We start from the raw sequence: 21,299 nt of genomic DNA on the forward strand, positions 1-21,299 counted from the left end.
TCAGAAAGCTAAAAGTAATTTATACATAAATTAATATGTATTTAGAAAAGTTAATATGAGAATTGTTACAGATTAGTTTCTGTATAAATTAATTTTAGTTTATAGATAAATTTTATTTTGTTCTTATTTCCTTCTCATACTTTTAATCAGAGTATATTTTTAATATTTGGAGAAATTTGTGTAAATAGTATATTATGATGTTAATCAGAGTCAGAGTGGTTACTCTTTCTTTTCTTTTTTTATTAGCAGGTATAGATGCTTAAATTATGTTTTGTTTTACAAATTTTTATCTCAAGTAAATTTGGAATAAATTTAAGATCAAAATTTGTAATTAAATGTGAAGATTAAATATTTTCACCTTCACTCAAATTGCTTTTAACTTCGAACTTAACTAATGCATTCAATCATACTTTTAAAAATTTGTTTTTATTCCTTGAACACATATTTAGACTTCACTCGTAGTTTGGAGAGTATAAACACTCTTGTTAATTTCTATATACCTGTTCCATGTTAGAAGTACCGTTTGTACAAATAAGAATCTCCGTTTGAGTTTTTTCATAAAGATAAATAAGAACTTTGGAGCAATTACTTAGAAATATATTTGTTTTGAAAGAGCCCTTCCCATATGATAGATAGAAAAGGATCCCGTGTAACAAAGAAAAATGACAGTAAACATAGAACTAGTTTATTTAAATTTTTAAAAAATAATTTATTAAAAAGCCGATAGAAATTTCTTTTTAAAAAGAGAGTATTGTTAACAAGTGTTCTAAAGACATTGGTTAAGAAATTAGTATGTAAAAAATTCATTGAAAATTTACATTAGTTAAATACATTGAAAATTTACATGTAAACAATGCCTAAAGACACTCGATAACATTTTTTCCTTATTGTTTCGGTGTATTTAACAAATATTTTGACATAGAGAAGAATATAGTAGAACTTCCTGAATGCAAAAAGATGGAAAATTTTGGATCTATTATTCCTGTCGATAGTAATTTAATCCTGTGCATACTTCACTTTTGTATTTGAATTAAATTCCACCTATAGAGTATAAGCTTAGTCTCTGCAACTTATGCAGCATGCATATTGTGACTCGCTGAGCCGCTGTCATCATTTTTTGTTCTAATCATATTTTGTTTTAGTCTATGCAGTTCAGCTTGCACCTCGTCAGCCTTGGGGTGTGATTGATCTCCAGAAGAGAACACATGAATGTCATTCTTGGCCTCAATCCAACTTAACCCTGGATCTTTCTCTAGCATCATTCCCCTCATATTTTTTCTTATTTCTGCAACTTTGTCCCATCTCCTTGCAGCAGCATAAAGATTAGAAAGCAAAACAAGCGTTGGACCATCTTCTGCATTCAATCTCAAAACTTCCTCTGCTGCATGAATTCCCAATTTAAAATTTTTATTTATAACACAGGCACTTAACAAAGTTCTCCATAGTTCTAGATTATCTTCAATATAAGGGGATCTATTGATAATTTCTTCTGCCTCTTCTAGTAATGCTGCCCGACTCAACAAAGTTACCATGCAAGAGTAGTGCTTAGGCCCAGGAATCAAGCCAATGCTGTTCATATAATTCCAGAGGAACTTTCCTTGCTCAACCAACCTGCTGTGACTGCAAGCAGACAATAGAGACAAGAATGTCACTTGATCTGGAACCAAACCATGTTTGAGAATCTCCTCAAAAAGTTTGAATGCCTCCTCCACCATTCCATGGTGACTATATCCTCCAAGCACCGAATTCCAACACTTCAAATCTGGGTCTGAAACTTGAGAAAATACCAAATATGCAGCTTCAAGGCTACCATTTTTTGCATACATATCAATTAGACTCCCAGAAACAGACATTTCAACATCATAACTCAATTTAACAGCATAACAATGAATTATTTCACCTTGTCTTAAAATTGCAAGGTCAGCACATGCACTCAAAACTCCACTGAGAACATAGTCATCAACCTCATGGGCTTCACAAACCATTTCAAAAAAGCATCTAATTGCACTTATTCCATCAGTCATTTTAGAGTAACCAGTGATCATTTCAGTCCAGAGAACAACATCCTTCACTGAGATTGAATAAAAAACTCCCCGAGCAGCTTCACTTTCCTGATTTTTGAAATACATAGACACCAGAGTGCTTCCTACAAACACACTTCTCTCAAATCCAGTTTTAATTACTTCAGCATGAAGAGGTTTTCCATAACTGGAAGATGGGAATGCACCAGTTGCAGATATAATGCCAGCATAAGTATAGTCATCTGGTTTAGGAAAACACATTTCCCGTAACTGGACAAACAAATTCATGGCCTTCTCTCCATCCTCATTCTCAGAATACCCAGCAATCATTGAATTCCAAGAAACTAAATCCGGGTTTTCCATTCTACTAAAAATCCTATATGCTGTTTGTGTACTACCAACGTTGCAGTACATGTCAAGCAGAGCATTTTGCAAATGTAAATCGAGTAACAAATTCCTAACAATTATATGGGCATGAATCAATCTCCCAGAACAATAATCCTTCAGATGACTACAGGCATTCAAAACCATACAATAGGTGAAGTGGGTGGGGGTAAAACCAGCCTTCATCATTTTAATCAAAAGCCAAACACCTTCCTTGATCTTGTTGTTCTTCAGATACCCCACAATGAGAGAATTCCAAGCAACAACATCTCTATCAACCATATCCCGGAAAACCAATTCAGCAGAACTCAAATCCCCGCAATTCGAGTACATATTAAGCAAAGAAGTTTGGACACAAATATCATCCAAACCCAACTTGAAGCCCTTGGCGTGAAGTGATGATCCAAACCACCAATGTTCAAGCAAGGAAGATGCTTGCAGCAAGCTAGTAAAAGTCATGCTGGAAGGTCTAAGACCCTTAGTTTCCATCTGGGTATACAATTCAAGAGCGGAAATAGCGTGGTACGATGATGCTCGAGAATAGGCTGCAAGGAGTGCGTTGTAAGAAACAAGAGTTCTGTGAGGCATTTTGTCGAACACGATATGAGAGTCTCTGAGTGAACCACAGCGTGCATACATAGAGAGAATGTTGTTGAAAACAAACGGAGATTGGGAGTTGAAGGCAGTGGCAGTGGTTAATACGAGGGCGTGGAGTTGACGCGCCTCTCGCAGTGTGGTCAGAGTGATGCATTTTTGTAGCAGCGATAGAACATGACCCTCTGCTACACAAAAACATGCTTCTTTCATGTAATTGTTGCACACGTAAATCTCAACCAGTAGCGCCAAACAAAAACAGTGATGCTGAATATTGAATAGTGTTACTCTGATTCTTGCTGAATATGAAAAAAGAACTAAAATCACTGAATATTTATAAGACTCCCCCAAGCATTACAAATTACAATCTTTCGTTGGTTTCAGTTTTTATCTTAGAGAAGGGCTAAAAGACACATGCTTTACAATTCCCCCTTTAAAGAAAAAGAATTTATAGGGTATCCTCTATAAATGAAAGGTATCGATTGATAATGTGTCACTTATATGTTATTATTTTAAATTTAAGTCATTTGAGAAATTCTATAGTACCTATCTCATTTGAGAGGGTATTGGTACAATTTTTTATATTTTATATTTTAATAATTTATTTAAATAATATTTATGATATTTTATTCTTTCAATTTTTAAATTATTTAGTCATTTTATTTTTATTTTATATATTCTAATTTATTTTGTAATAATATTATTATATATTTAAATAATTTAATTTTAATAAATTTTTAAGTATATTTTTATTTTTTCACTTAAATTTTTGAATTTCTATATTTTAATTTTAATAATTTTTTAAGTATATTTTTTGTCTTTTTATCTTAAATTTTTGAATTTCTATATTGTAATTTTAATAATTTTTTATTTCTACTATTTATTAATTTTTTTCTTTTTTTCTAATATTTTATAATATTATTGAAATCTTATAATTTTAATCTCTATAATTTTATCTTACTTTTTATTTTATAAGTATAATTTAGATTATTTATTTTATAATTAAATTAATTTTTTTTAAATCTTTTATGAGTTTACATAGAAAAATATATTGAAACCCCTCGATCTTTGAGGGTACCGTAACAACTCCCTTAAAGAAATTGCAAAATTTTGTAAGAATCTGGCTCTTTACTTGATTCTAGGGATGGCAACGGGGCGGGTTTGGTACGAGTTTCATGATACCCGTCTGTCCTCGTCCCCGCGAGTTCAACCCATCTCTGTCCCCGTCCCCATACCCGTCGGGTATAGATTTTCATTCTCATCCCCGTCCCCATCGGGTATCGGGTATACCCGTACTCGTCAAAATTTTTATTTTTTATTTTTTGTAAAAAAATAATATTTTTAATTTTTTTATATTATATTATAATTATAATTAAGTTATTTCTTTATCTCATATTATAATAAGTAATCACACATAAAAAAATATTAAATTTTTTTAATATAATTAAATTGAAAGTGAGTATTAAATTAAAAATGAGAACGGGGACGGGTACGGGTACGTGTACGTGTACGGGACGGGTAAGTACATACATGTACTCGTACCCGATTTAATATATCGGGTTTTACCCGTACCCATACTCGTACCCGGTCAAGCCGGGTATTCCCCGTCAAAGTCGGGACGGGTTCAGGTATTACCCGCAGGTACGGGTATATTTGTCATCCCTACTTGATTCAGTCATTTATAATTTATCCTCTTTTTTTGTAAAATTTAACTAATAATTAAAAATTATTATAAAAAAGTGTTAAAAAATATATCAATAGCAATTTTTCTTTCTTTATTTATTTAATTGTATAACTTTTAATAAATTTTAGTAACTAATATTAACGTAGATAAAACAAAAAAAGAGATATTCATATTTAAAATAATTATAGTTAGATATTAGTATGGGTGAAAATCGATGCCACCAACTCATATTTTCTCTTAAATGATTCGAATTTATTTCTCAAATATATGGTAACTTGGTTAGGAATGATTTAAATTTGAAATATGAAATTGTGTTATTATGGTTCATAAATTAAAATTTAAAACTTGGATACGTGGTATTTATCGTTGTCAATAATTTTTATTTTTAATATATGAAATATTTAAAATTATATTAATTATACTTTTTAATAAAAAAATCGATTTAATAAGCTACCTCCCAAGTTAAACATTAAACCATGAAACAATTATAGATTAAGTCAATTTTTATAACATTAATTATAATTTAGTACTCTTTCATACCTGTTTACTGGCAGTGATTTTAAGTAACTAGTAGTATTTTTTTTAAAAAATTTTATAGATTTCAACTTGATTTTGCCAATTTCTTTTTTAAATCGTGTAATATATCAAGCAGTATATTGGATTGAAATTTTTAACGATTTTAAAATATTTTTTATAATAATTTTTTTTAATATTTAATTAACTTTTTTAATATAAAAAAATCATGTCATATTCAAATAATTAAGATTTTATTAAAAATATATCAAAATGTGATGGTATTTAATTAAGATAATCAAAATTTTTCTAGGAGTACGTCAAAATATAGTATTATTTAATTAAGACTTTTTTCTCTTAAAATTTTTTTTTGGTATTAAAAAACATTGAAATTTTAATATATTATCTTAAATGATGAATTTTATGAGATTTTTTTTAATATAATCTTCATACAATTCACTTATTTAACAAACTTACAATTTTTTTTTTGAGATTTTTGTAAGATTTTTTTCTTGTTCATTTCTCATCATTTTTTGCTTCCTCACTTTTTTTCTCTCTTTTTTTCCTCTATGACTCTCAAGTTTTCTTTTTCTCTATTTCTTGTGCTCTCTCTCTCTTCTCGATCTAATTTTTTTTCTCTCTCTCTTTCTCCCTTCTATCCCTCTCTTCTCACATTCTCTTTTCTTTTTGTTCATCTCTCCCATTTATTTGTTCTTCTTTCTCTCTCTATTTTTTTCTCCTACCTTTTTTATCTACCAATATTTTTTTGATACATTTTTATCTATTAATATTGATGTATAATTTATCAACTAGATAACTATGAACCATCCTACCAACCTTCATCACCTTAGGAATGTAGTCCACTATCTAATCCTTTCTTAAGTTTAAAAATTCCCATTGAAAAACGAAGTCATAAAAAGAGAATTACATTCAACTGCAAAAGGAGTTCTAATTCAATTAGCACCAACAATTATGTCAAAGTTCTAAATACTCTTTATTGGCATTGAAACTATTGTCAATTTTGAAAAAATATCTAACACATAGGAGAGAAGAGAAAAAGACAAAAAAGAGAGAAAAATAATGTTATTTGGGACACTATAAAAGAGATTCCAAATTTGGATGACAAAATTTATTTTATGATTACTGATTTGCTTGATACTAAAGTCAAAAAAAGACATTTTCTTTAATAATTCATTAGAAGGATGTTCATCTTAGATAAATTTCAAGTTTGGATGATTAATACTTTGTTGAATTACATTTTTTTGGTACCATTTTGATTATATTTTGGTTGAAGTATCTGATTTATATTTTAGTGGAGTTATAGTAGTTGAATTTTAATAATATATAAAAGGAATTTGAATTGCATCGGAGCTACTAACGATATTCATATTCTAACAATGGTGAGGGGACAAAATGTAAGCAATTATTGTAATTGTCATGGAAAAATATCATAAAATGTATTAATAGCTTGTAACTTTGATTTGAAATTCATGTATGTTCTTAGTGAGTGAGAGGATTCAACTTATGATTTTAAGTTATTAAGTGATGTTTTGACAAGGAGAAATGGACTTAAAGTACCCCAAGGTAGATTTTTTTTTAATAATAAATATTTTTTTAAAAAAATTTTCATACTAATTTTATATGTATTGTACATGCAATTAGGTAAATATTTTATAGCAAAATGTTGGTTTTTTAGTAGGTGTCAATTTTTAGCTCCATTTTGAAAAAGTTTACAGACGGTGGAAATGATTTTCTAAAAGAAAATGAAGTGTTTAATTTATGTCATGTGTCCTTAAAAAATCTAATAGAAAGAATAATTGATATTTTAAAATCACACTTTATAATTTTTAATTTAGTGCTTACATAAGTTGAACTTGTATTAACGTTTGTAACATTACATAACTTTTTTCGCAAAAAATGCCATTTTGATAAATTTTCAATTAAATCAATGATGAATCTTCATTTTTAGTACTACTAGTTTATAAAGATCATAATTTTGAACACATTATTCGGACCCAAGAATGTAAAAGAAAATATGTTAATACATGAATGACTAATATAACTTTAAATATGTGAAAAAACATTAATTTAAAAGATAGTAAAGTCGATCATTTATTAAAAAAAAAAAATTTATTTGTCAAACAATAAATTTTTTTTTTTATTTTTTTTTTATTATTTATGTTATATATATGTTTTTAATTCTTATAGCATCGAATACGTTTTACAAATTCATATTTTCTTATAAAATCTATAAAATCCTTTAAAATTTTAAGATATAAATATATCAAAATTTGTTAAAATTTAAATTATAAAATTTTGATTAAAATTCATATTTTAAAATTTTTTTAATTTTTTTTAAAAAATATGATAACTTTTAAATTTTTTTTTAAAATTTACAATACTTTTTATATTAAAATAATCTTTCAAAATTTAAATACAATTTATCTCCGTAATATTAACCTTAAGTCAATGATCAAAAGTTACAATATTTAATAAACAAAAGGTTCGAAATTAGTTTGGCTAAAACAATGCCCACATGTTATATTGTATTGTATTATATTAAATACTGTCTTAAGTCCTAACCAAATAAAAACTCAAATTAATCTCTCCTTAAATATAACCTTAGTCACAGCAGACAAGTCTTTGGGGAGACAAGAATTTAATGGACAAAGTCACAAAGTACATGAAAACATATAGAAGATAATTTTTCATCTTTTAAAAATTATTATGGGTAACAGCACAGTTTTGGGGACTAATCTTGAAATGAATCTGCTGAAAATAACCATTATAAAATTACAACTTAGGAAGGTGTACCTAAGCGTAATTATGAGAGATATCGAGGAGAGATAAAGTCAGTTCCTGGGGTTTGCTAAGTAAACCCATATGATCTGCATCTTTGATCTCACGCACCACATTAATCCCAGCATTTTGGATCATCCATTGCTGAAACTCCTTTGGAATTGCCAAGTCCTCTTTGAAAACAACATAAGCACATGGAACAGACCCATATCCCTCTTTCGAGAAATTCTCGGCCTTGGATAGATCTTCAGGAAAGAGTGACCCTTTTCTTACTAAACTCTTCATCAATTCCAGATCCTGCATAATCCAACCCAAACACACTCTCATTTGTATAAAAGATTTGTCTAAATAACATTTTGCAATACAAAATCCAAGCCAAATTTAAACATTACATTAACTAAAAATAAGATTTTAAAAGAAGTAATGAAAGAAAATCTTCTACAATTTGAAAAACTTATTTTATATTTTATTTTATATTTTTCTTTCTAAGAAATTTAAAAAAAAAAAAAAAAAAAAAAAACCTTATCCGAGATAGTACCTCAGTGGAGCAGAGTTGATAGAACTTAGACGACAAGAACTTGAAGCCAAGAAGCAATGTTGTTTTGCTTTCACTGAAGGAAACCTCAGAGTCCATCCACCCAGTTATTGGGTATCTCTCAATGTACTGTCCATTTCAAAATGACGAGCCTTAGAAACAATTAAATGTATCATTCATGTTTGGTATGACCCAAAGGTTTCTCATCATTTCATACAATTCTGAATGTTGAAAAATAAAAATGATAATTATAAATTTTGTTTTTAGTAAAAGCATACCTCTTCCAAGACATAGGATGGTTTGTGCTGGGTATCAGGAGCAAAGGCTGCTACGAAAATTCCAAGAGATACTTTGTCTGGAAATTTGTCCATAGCAAGGGCTGTGGTGATCCCTCCAAAGCTATGCCCCACAAGGACAACTTTTTCATTTGGAGCAAGCGATGCAAAGAAATCCAACAAGGGCTTGGAATAGTGAGAAAAAGTGTGGACTTGTTCAATTTGGTGTGTGTCAATGCCAGAAGCTGCAAGGTCAAGGGTTGTGACTTTGTGGCCAGCGGATTCCAACAGTGGCTTAAGCTTGTACCATGTCCAACCACCGTGGCAAACACCATGCACCAGCACAAAGTGTTTTTCCTCTCTTGCCTTCTCACTCATTATCTCTAACTTTCTTGCGCTTTGCTCCGTCTTCGCTATATATCCAATATTACTATAATTGTTTTTTTATACTAATATATAATACAAAATATATTTACATCAAAATAAACTAATCATATTTTTTAAAGACTTAATATTACAAATATCAATCATGTAATCCTCGTAGGTCATAGCTTCTCCGACCTAAACTCTGTCACTGTCATCAAGGACTTCCGTTTTTTTTATTGTCATTTAAAATTATAGCAAAAATTAAGAAAATAATTGATATTTTAATTTTTTAAAATATTTATTACTTATTTTTTTATTATAACTTTTAGATAATTAAAGAATAAATAAATAAATTAGTAAATGAATAGATATTGTTCAGTTAATATACATTAATTATTAAAGATAAAAAAAAATAACAACTCATTAATTTTAGAAAAATAATATAAAAAAAAAATAATAATAAAATATTAAAATGATTATGAAAAAAAAAGAAGAAAAAGAGTATTAATTTACTCCCATTTTTTTAAGGTAATCCAACTTTGTAGGTCTCTTTGACCAACTGAGTAGGGAGAACTCGACAAGTGAAGCTATGTGATCCCACACTCTTAGTGCATTCCATTTGTAACGTGAAAATTCACGTTTACTTGAATAAAAAAACTCTTGCTTCTACGTAAATATAACATTGGACGTGGAAAGAGAATGGATAATCTGCGTTTCAAAATGAAATCCAAACATGCACTTAAAGAGGCGCGTTAAACCATGAGCAGAGGGCCCAAAACTGGGGATGTGTTGAAATCAGAGGGCATCAAGTTTTATATGTAGTATATTAGCCTGATTCAGATTTCTATGACAAGTGATATGTGGTGAAAATGGTTACTGAGATTGCATTCAATGTTAGCGAAGATCATGGGGTGAGATCTATTGGAAAATTTACTGTTATTAAATAAAAATAAAACAAAAAAGACAGTTATTTTAAAATGCATCTTTCTCATTAATTTTTTTTTTAATAAAGTGGAGTAGTTAAAAGGTGAGTGATTTATAATTTATAAAGAAATAGTTTAAAGATAAAATTAGAATTAAAATATGTATAAAAAATTTTTATCATCTTTATTATAATTATAAATTATTATTATTATGAAAAAAAAATCATTATTTCATATATTTTTTTATAGTCTCACTTTAGAATTATACATTTCTCTCTCATTTTTAGAGAAATAGTGTAATTGTAATTCATTTAATCAAATATGAAATATTCAAAGAATTATTTTTTAATGTTTGGTTTATATTCATGAATTTTTATCCTTTTCATATTCTGATTTTCAAGGAATGTCCATTTTTTATTCTTTTTTTTTTTTTTTAAACATCTTCATTATTATTGAATTGTATTATAAAAATTAGTGATGGGGATAAAATGTAACACAAGATAGAGAAGCAAAAATTGATGTTTTAAAAATGAGAGAGAAAATACTTTTAAATATTTAAAGGGAAGAAAAAGATGAATAACTCTGTAGACAAAATTCCACCTTGAAAGTGTGTCATTTTATTTTGTCTTCAATTTACGCTTTTTATGGGATTTATTTTGCTCGCTGGATACGTTAGATGTCTTTTGCAGCTGGAATTTGTCTTCGGTTAGCTCTCAACAACAAACATGCAGAGCATTAGATTAATCTGTGTACTACATAAATTTGTGTAAACATGCCTTTTGGTCTCTCTATTACTGAATTTAACTTTATTTTGTGAAGTTCCATAACAATCAAAAAAATATTGGAATCTGCTTTGGACCCAAAGATTGTGTTTGATGGGAATAGCAACAATCATCAAATGGAACTATAATATTTGGGCCTCAATACACCCGAGGCATGTTTATAAATTATTATCATTTCTAAACTTCTCTAACCATGACATTTGATGGCATGTGCAAATGAACTATGACTTAACCTTGACAATTTCACTGGTTAGACCCGCTCGCATCGCCATCTATGATTCTATGGTGATGAAGAACTGGTGTGGCACAAAACACAAAGTGTTAAAGCATGATTATTTTCAACTATGTTCAAACCACGAGCTTTTCTCTTACCTTCAAGAGATTGTCAACACTAGGCCTGATCAAAATTTTCGACGCCCCTCGAAATCGAATTAACCCGCATTCAAAAATGTGTTAAGGATGAGTTGGGTTTTCAACGATTTATATAAATGGATCTCACACGAATTATCCTTTCTACTTCATCGGGCTTAGTCTTTTTCATGGGATCTCGTTTCATTCTCTTTTGTATCAAAATTTAAGTTAAAAAGTTACAAATTATATATATATACTGATAAATGGATTAATATTTCTCTCTTTGACTTTCTCCCTGAATTTGTTTGAAAATTCCTCTCATTGATTATGTTGGACCAAAGTGTGATACTAGTCTAAATTATTGTCCAATTTGAGATCATTTAAAATATGACGACCATTATACAATGACATATTATATAATGACTTTAGTTAGTCTAAAAGAAAGTGCTAGGTCGATTATTTATTATCATTAATATTATTTAATTGTTCTATCTACCTCTTAATTACATTATTTATTATATTTATTAATGATAGAGAAAAACACAAAAAAATAAATATAATTATACATATATATCCGTCTCAAACTATATAAAATTGTCATGTCATAAATTTTTTAATCAAAATGATGAGGTAAATTTAAATTACAGTTTCTCTCCATTTCTTACTCTACTTATACAATTAATATTTAATTATTATATTCAATTACAAACTTAAACAAAACTATATATCCGCAAATATTATAATAAAGAAACAAAACAAAACCAAGTAATCTAGTTGTTAAATTTTAAATGAATATTTTTATTACATTTAATAACATTATATAGTTGCACTACTTTATATTATATTTTAAAACCGATCTCTCTCTCTCTCTCTTTTACTTTTTTATTAAACTGTTTTAATAAAAATGATTCAAACACAAATTCTAAATACATTTTCAATAAATTAAAAATTAAAGTAATATATAAAAAAATTGCGAGATAAACTAACGTGTTCATGAATAAGAAGATTCTCATAACTCAACTTTTACAAATGAATGATTGTGAGTCGTAGTTAATTAACACGTAACTCATTTATATAATGGAATTTCATATATAAAATTTCACTCTGGTGCCTTGTTCTAGCCAAATTGATGATTTCTACTGTGATTTTGAATTAGTACAATTAATTTACTTCCAGTTTTTCACCATTAACATTTAACCAGATTTTATTTTTTGTTGGTGAATAACATTTAACAAGCCATTTATTTCTCTATATGACTTGACACAGGGCCGGGCACATGAACCTATATAGGCCCAGTCTACAGAGACAGGACAGCTCTTGGTGTAAATGGGCTAGCTATTTCTTCTATAAAATGTGAGTTTTTAATAAATATAACTATTAAAATATATGATACTATTTTAATATTATATAAATTATTTTTTATGGTTATTTTATTTCATAATGTAATTTCATTTATATTTTAAAATTGTTATATATTACGAATAAGGTTGATGATGAAGTATTAGCTAGTTTTCAAGTTACACAATGTTGTAAAAATCTTGTCTATTTAAAAAGAATTTTCCTTTTAATTAATAACTTAGTGAAATTTAATTTCAGATAGATAAATATTTTTTTTTTAAATTTTTATTCTTAAATTAAGTAGGTCTCCATCCCTTGTGTGAGTACGACATATATGTTCATCCAATGTGTACGATATTTTATAATTTAAAATTTTATAAAAAAAATAGTTTTACAATAAAAAGCATCCAAAATTATAATATGATTCAATTAATAATTGAAATTTATCTTATTTTACACACAAGAAGATGTTAAAATAAATTATTTATTAATGTAATTATTTGTATTTTTTTTTACATATTATTTATATAAATCATCAACTAAAGTGGTCTAACTCAATTGGTTGAGGAATTAGTATAAACTCCTTGGTACCAAATTCAAATTTTATTCATAAAAAAACATCTTGAAAAAATTAATAATAATAAAATTCATAAATAATTTACGTAAGAAATGAAACTTTTCTTTACATATACAAGTTAGTTATTTTAAATTTAATTCTTATAAAATAATTTAATTATCATATTAAAATTAATTATTTCTCAAAAATGCATTGTGAATTATAACCATATGTTTTTGATTAATTAGCTAATAAAGTTATTTCGCACAAAAAAAAATATTTATGGAAGAAAACACTTATATGTCCAAGAAAATTCTATTAATCAAATATAAGAATCTTCTGGTAAATATGTGTTAAAAATATATATAATATTTATGATTAATCAAACATATTTTAATTATTTTTTAAGAATCACACCTAAAATTCACAATTTTCAGTAGGCACAATTCTCAGGTATAAAAAGCATTTTTTCTGGCAATTAATATTCTCTAATATTAATAATTTTTCTTTGAAAATAGATGCAATTTTACATACATAAACGGTTAATTTAAATTGGCTGCTACCAAAAAATTCAGTGAAGTTACAGCTAGGGGTGGATAGGATTTTTAACTTTCTATAATTAATTAAAATAGCGCGACTGAGAAAGAAGTAATAACAACACTGGATGATGCACATCCTATTATACCTCAACATGGAATATATACAACCTTCTGAAAATGCCCATATATATAGGATGCTGTGTTGTCATGACGCTGGAAATTGAGGTTTGTGGGAAGGTTTGAAGCTCTGGCGGCATTTCATTTCATATTGATGCATTACATTTTCATGCAAGCTTCAATTTCATGAAAATAGCCAAAGAACATTTGGATAAGCTTGTGGAAAATGTTCCCGTATTTGTTTTCCCTTTCTAGAGACTGTTCACACTTTCCTTTAAAGCTACATCAACCAAATTATATTATATATGATAGATATTAGTTTGTAGTCCAATGTGCTGGGAGATAGAGGAATCTGACATGCACATGCTTACAGTGTTCTAATTAAGGCTGTTGTCTTGTGCTTTCTTTTTCCTTTATCTCTTTCTTCCACCTTTATCTACGGACAGGTCATGTTTGAATGTTGTAAAACATTATTATTGTTGATACATTACTTCAAGGAACTAATAATTCTGTAATTCTTCCGTGTAATTTCCTGTGTACTAGCATTGGCATGGATTATTCTTTTTTAATTTTTTGATAAGCTAAATATTTTTTTTATTTATTAATACTGGATCTTAAGCACAAAGATGCAGCAGAACACGAGTACATGTGTTATACAAGTTCTGAGATATGTAGCAGCAGAAGCAACCTTCACCTATCACACAAGCCATGACAAACCAAAGTAACACCACTAAAGACCTGAAAACAATAAAGCTCATTTTAGTTGAATTTTCCAAGTAACTCGGTGCAGTGATTGCCCCTCTACACGCTACATGCATCTCATACTGCTAAAGCGTCATCATTGGCAAGACCATTATAGCTAATTTGACTGGTTGGTATATAGCATAAAAAGATCAGTTAATAATAATTTATCTCAACAAAGTAGGGGCTTCTTGGACTAAAGTTTTACATGTAGCCTATCCCTATTTCAGGATAATATATAATCTCAGATAAATGCAATATGGATGGTGGCAATAGAAAATTATTGGTGAAATGCTCACAGGTATAATCATCATAAACCTTAAAAAAAAAAATCAAGAGAGCTTGGACTACCTGTATCTCTGTTCCTTTCACTTTGTATGTTGACCATATCACAATATCAAGAGGACAGATTAATTAATTAGCATCAACTGGAGACAAGAACAGAAGCTACGTTCCACTTCAATTTGTATTATGCGTAGGGTGGGTGTGAAATGATATAATAAGACCCCATTATCCATTAACTCCCCTTCTAAGCAAAGGAGAAATTACTAACGACAAATTTATTATCAAAATCATAGTCATTATCAGTATACATCAATCACTAACACTACTATAGCCACTTACTTATTATAACCATAATTGCTCTAATAGGACAAGCAAATAATCAAATTAAGTGTGAGAATATGAGCTTGCTAGTAAACAATTCTTTATCTATCATTGTCCGAAAATTGGCTTCTGTGCTTTATTGGTTTCTATGCTTGAAGGCTAATCTAGAAATGTTTGTTCAATTAATTAATGTTTTCTGCCTCTATTATTATCCCAGTTTCCAGAGTTTGAAGGAGTCCTTTTACAGAAATGAACGGAATGATCGAGTTGTTAGGACAAACTTATTTTCCTTGTTTGGTTTATGGGAGAAAAAGATTTTAAAAACTAATTTACATTTATATTTTTATAATTTTAAATTAAAAAAATATAAGTAAATATATTTTAGATATTATATTAATGATCATGCATTATTAATATAATTTTTTATATAATTAATTAAAAATCATAATTTATATGATTTTTAAGATAATTAATTTTATAAAAATCAACAAATATATATTATAATTAGATGATTGTCTAAAACTTTTTTACAAGTTCAATATATCACCATTAAAGTATTTTGAAAAGTGAATTAAACAATAAAAAATTATAAAAACTCATCCTCTTTCATATTTCTATCCGACCAAACACAGTATAGTTAATTAATTTTAGTAAAACTGTAAGTGTGTGTTTGATAGAGAGGAAAGAAATAAATAGGAAATAGATCGAGTTGGGAGAAATAAAAAATAAGTAAAAATAAAATATAAATTAGGTTATTTAATTAGAGAAAAATATATATGAAAAATAAGGTATATATAATAGAGAAAAGATATATATATATATATATATATATATATATATATATATAAGGGTTAATTTTTTATCCTCTTATTCCTCTTTGATCAAACAACCCTCACTTATTTCTATTATCCTATTTTCACTCCCTCCATCCTATTTCTTTTCTCTTCGTAATCAATCAAAGCATAAGAGTACTAAACTGAATTTTTATAATAACTACTTTGTTTGTTGTGGTTTGTGATTTCTAATTTGATGCGAGAAATTCTTCGCATAGGTCTCCCACCACTCCAATTAGAAACCAAACGCCCCCGACACATGAGGTGATCTATGAAATTTTACTGTTTTCCTACCCAAGGAATCTTGTCCAACAATAACTTTTGTCAGCTTTGAAACCTCCATCGAAATTCCCACTCCTCAATCAAACTCACATTTTGCTGCTTTTAAGGTAGGGCCATCCAACGTGGCCAAGAAAATCTACAACTAAGAACCATTTATTGAACCCTCTTGATCTCTTTTGAAAGATGCATGACTTCCTTAATTTCTTTCCCGCATGATTAATTTGTAGAAATGAGGCCGTGCACATATAATTTTTGCTTTGCCTTTGAGGATTATGTCGTAGCTGTAGCTCGTTCCATGGCTTAGGATCTAGAAAAAAGACGTGCAATTGTACAAGCTAAAATCGCTAGGGTACTATATATATTGGATATGTATCCGACATATACTCACGATGCTTCTTGTTGTAAGTAGGGTTGTTCCTACAACTATCTTTTAAAATTAAAGTAAACTATAAAAATAGAACTATTTCTTATAAAAACTAAACTACTATAAAATGTAGTTCAGTGTACTATAGTTATAAAAGAAAAAAAAATACTTTTTATAATAACTTTTTTCATACTTGTTGTATTTTGATATGCACAAGTAATTATTTTTATTACACAAAATACTATATATTTTAAAGATATTTTTTTAAAATGTTGTTATTCAATTATAAATTATAAACTAATTTGTAATTTAGTTTAGTTTAAATGAACTACTTTTATAATTTAATGTAATTAATAAATAACTTAGTTTAGTTCAACCGTTTAAGAATTCAGTTGGAACGAGACATTAAAGGGTTTGAAACATATTGATATGGATGATGGAACATAGAGGATATATACAGCTAACGCAAACACTTCTCTGTATGATCACATATTGGAAATTCTATAGGTAAAGATCATTAATTAAAAGCCTTAGAATATTGTACATCAGGCTATCTCACGAGAAGGGAAAAAGACGAAAGGAGAGAGGAGCCCTGAGAAAGCTGTTGTGCGGGATAAAAAGAGACATGACCCATGTTTATAGGAATAGTGGTACGGATTTCAGAATTCAGATTCGTATTCCATATTCTTCCATGCACGTTCCTATCATAACATTCCTTCTTCATCGGGATATAACAAAAATCAAAGAATGTTAATGTCATATATTTGCTTTAATATCTTTTTGTTCGTTAAAATTTGCATCAGACATATATAATAAACATTGATCATGCCAGGACACTTGTTGAAGGCGACAACAGAGTATGGTATTTGGGCGCGCGCACTGCCCGCGTTGCCCGACATGTCGTCTTTAGCCAAAGCTACCGTCGTTTCCGCTCTGCCCGCCCAACTGCATGCCAGCTTTTCATTCTCTAATTTAGCCAAATTTTTATTATAAAATAAATCATCAAACAGTCTAAAATAATTGAGTGTGACTATCAATTTTTTTATAACTAATTTCAACTAATTAAAAAGAATATGTGATAAAAGATACGTTGGTATAATAATTTCATTTTTTTAGAATAAAGTTTAATCAAACACTCACAATCTCTATCTTTCTTTACCCCTCCTATTCCTAGTTCATGTACCTACCATGTTACTGTATTAACCAGCGTAGCATAGCAACACAAAGACAATAAAAAGTCAAAAGCTACGTCGTTTTCATATTCTGAATTGAATTAATCTAATAGTTTCACTCTCCGGACGGCACGCCCTCAGGCCACTCACATTACCAATTATTCATATTTTCGGTCTCTGCTTTCACTTTCCCTTATTTTTCCTCTCTGCAAACTTCTTTTTCCCACTTTTTAATTTCTCTACATCTAATTATGTAATATAATTTGACTAGTAATTTCCTCGATTATTCATATAAGCATGATTCTCGTTTTTGTTTAATTTACCCGGCTTCTATATATACATGTTCACACTTCACAATACCGTTTTCTCGTTTCAAATTTGAAGAGTCTTTTCATTGGTGTGGACTTCTGGTCAAAGTTGTTCCACATTTTATATGTGATGGAAATGAACATATTATAAACTTTATGTCCTTCAATGTATTCAGTTGGAATAAGTGTGAAAGAGAGCATTCCTTTTGGCCAAAGAGTCTAAAACATTGGACATTGGTTTTGTTGCTAGTTTTTTATTATGTTAAGGCCCACTGGAAAAATGTCACGATAGTAACTCCTAGCGATACATCAATTCCGTTAAATTTAATTCCTTCATCATCAACACGACAACACCCTTACTCGATCAATCAAGATCTTAATTGACAAATGGTTCTGCAAATCGGGGACATATAGACCCCTCCTTTTTCCATTAAGCTTCTCGTGCCATCTCCTTTTTTGATAACTTTCTTCCCCTGACTAAATTGTTCTTGACTTTTACTATCTCGTTTGGAAAAAAATTCGGGTGAAAATATATATACATGGTAAAAAGTTTTCATATAGCCTGATGAGCAATTTACTCGAAGCACAGCTTGTTCACACAAAATGTTAATGATAACCGAATGAATGATTAATTGTGGTTATTATGTCACTTCAGTGTTTAATCGCTCAATAAGATATGCTTACAGTTCATATGATCTAATGCGTGGCACGTAGTTGACTGAGACAACATAAAGTTGACACTCAAATTTGTCTTCTTTTAGTTAGGTAAAACAGTATAAAGTAGTATGGACACTTGATCACTACAACTTCTCTTCTGGTCATTACGATCTGAGTCTATGTTTTGTAACTACTATTAACTTACTACTCATTAGTTGATGCATGCTTTTTGGTCGATTATATAGAGACTCCGAATTCCTAGCCGTCTCTGCCAATGCATTCACTCATGCATCATGCATGCATGCATCCAATTTTAGTTAGAAAAGTGCTTTTGTATGCTGTTATATTTATTTTCTCTATCCTTAACAACGTTTTTCTTTCAATTAATGTACAAACGAGTCATATGTTATATACTTTTAAATTTAAATAATGTTCATACAACAGGTTTTCTTAGTTTTGTCATGCAAGAACTTACCATCTTTCCATTACCTTTATTTTCTAATTATAAATTATATTTTTAATAAATATATTATGCATCTGAAGATAATTTTCTATCTTGTTTATGTTAGAAAATATTACTAAAAAAATAAAATGAAAGAAAATACTATGTCATGGCACTAACTATACTAGTCTGAAAGTAAATTTTAGTGGACCTCCGGTACAATTTAAAATTTGGTTTGCTTTTTAAGTTTCATACAACATTGTGACTAAATCTGTACACTCGATGTCAAAATACATTGAAGTTCCATGAATAATATCTAAAACAACAGAATATGAAGGAATCATGTTAATCTTAAGACTCATTTTGTCACTTCTTTATAAAGTATAAAGGGAATTAGTCTCTTGATAAATATTTACGAAAATTTTTAATACCAACGGTAACAAAATAACTAATATATCAATGATAATATTAAAATAATTATCACTTATATGTCATTATTTTCACGACTCTCCACTAATTAATGGTAAATAAGTGAAAGAGAGATAGTAAGAAAAGGTTCTTGTACTTAAATGTTAATGTCTATAGAATTGAATGAATCATAGTGTAATGACGTAACACCTTATATCCAAAAAATGAGTTATTTTTAAATATAATGAATTTAAGATTTGATCTCCACAACACACTTTTGTCTTTAAAAACATGCACTAGTACACAATACACATTTTACGTCGGTTATTTTAGGGGTTTTTACGTCAGAAAAGCCTCCGACGTAGAAGTGAGAGACGTAAAGTTACGTCGGGGCGCGAAAACCGACGTAAATTTACGTCGGACATTCCAAGGTCCGACGTAAAAAGTCATACAAAATTTTAAAAAAAAAAAGTAAACAAGTGCAGCAGAACGGGCCGTTCTACTTGGAGAACGTCCCGTTCTTCATGGAGTACGGGCCGTTCTCCAAGCAGAATGACCCGTTCTGCTTAATAGACCCAGGAGTGCGTTCTGCAAACCCGGACTTGGTCACTTCCTTCTCCTTCTACAGCTTCAAAAACTCGAAATGCAACACAAACATTATTACGAAAAAAACATCCCAGAAAACACAAATTTGATGGAAGATGCTACCTCATAAAACCTCCCAGAAAAACCCATGACCACGCGAAGAAGAAACAGAAGAAGGTGCAGATGAACGCCATGAAGGAGGAGGCGCGGGAGAAGGAAAAACAATGAACATTTTGAAATTTAGCTAGTGCGCGCTCACCTTTTAACAGGTTCTAGGGGTTATTTACGTCGGCCCTAATTTGGTCCGACGTAAATTTTAACATCTACGTCAGACACAATGCTTAACCGACGTAGATGTTAAAATTTACGTCGGACCCAATTAGGGCCGATGTAAATAATTCAACAAAATTACACTACATGCCACCGCATTTTTATAACGTCGGGTTTACGTGTTTCCGACGTAAATTAGGTGACGCAAAAGCCTATTTTTGCACTAGTGATAATAACTTGTGATTAAAGTTTTACACAATAATTTAGGATTATATATATATATATATATATATATATGCATACATACATAACAATTGCAACTTATTAATCACAATGAAGGGATACAAGAGATGTAGGTCTCCCCCATAATAGTATATTAACCACTAGACTTTTTTAACTATTATGCTTATTCACCTGAACGTTCTAGTATTAGGAATTCCAATTCTATTGTAAATCATGTTATACATGCTTGTTTTATTGATTTCTAAGAAATAATATCACCTCCTAAAATGAATATATATACTCACTTGTTTCATCATTGTGAACTCTAATTTGCATCACAAAACCCTTTCAAGATAGTTGAAAAATTAATATGTTTTAAACTCCAATTTACAGTTCCTTAGATACTATTAAAAGGTGCAAAAGCACTTTCCAATAATCATCATTTAGATGAGTATATCTACTCAAGCTAACTACTTACAAAATATACGATATCAAATATAGTATAATTTATGAGATACATAATACGTACTACCGATTCACACATATTGAAAAGACTCAATTAATTATCTTTACTTATCTTGCATGACCTCATCAATTCTATAAAAAAAAATGTTAAGCGCGTAACAAATAGC

At 29.1% G+C, this 21,299-nt stretch overlaps 1 protein-coding gene across 1 annotated transcript; it reads right to left on the reverse strand.

Annotated features, from left to right (window-relative positions):
* Positions 1–944: 944 nt before the first annotated feature.
* LOC109799950 (pentatricopeptide repeat-containing protein At3g50420-like) lies at positions 945–9,237 on the reverse strand. Its single transcript, XM_020360616.3, is given in 4 exon segments — positions 945–3,266; positions 8,011–8,292; positions 8,534–8,659; positions 8,809–9,237. Coding segments are annotated over 4 exon segments (2,979 nt in total). The 5' UTR covers positions 9,184–9,237; the 3' UTR covers positions 945–1,070.
* Positions 9,238–21,299: the final 12,062 nt, after the last annotated feature.

The sequence above is a fragment of the Cajanus cajan genome, chromosome 11 (genome assembly GCF_000230855.2).
Source record: "Cajanus cajan strain Asha chromosome 11, NIPB_CcT2T_4, whole genome shotgun sequence".
NCBI classification, from domain to species: Eukaryota; Viridiplantae; Streptophyta; class Magnoliopsida; order Fabales; family Fabaceae; genus Cajanus; species Cajanus cajan.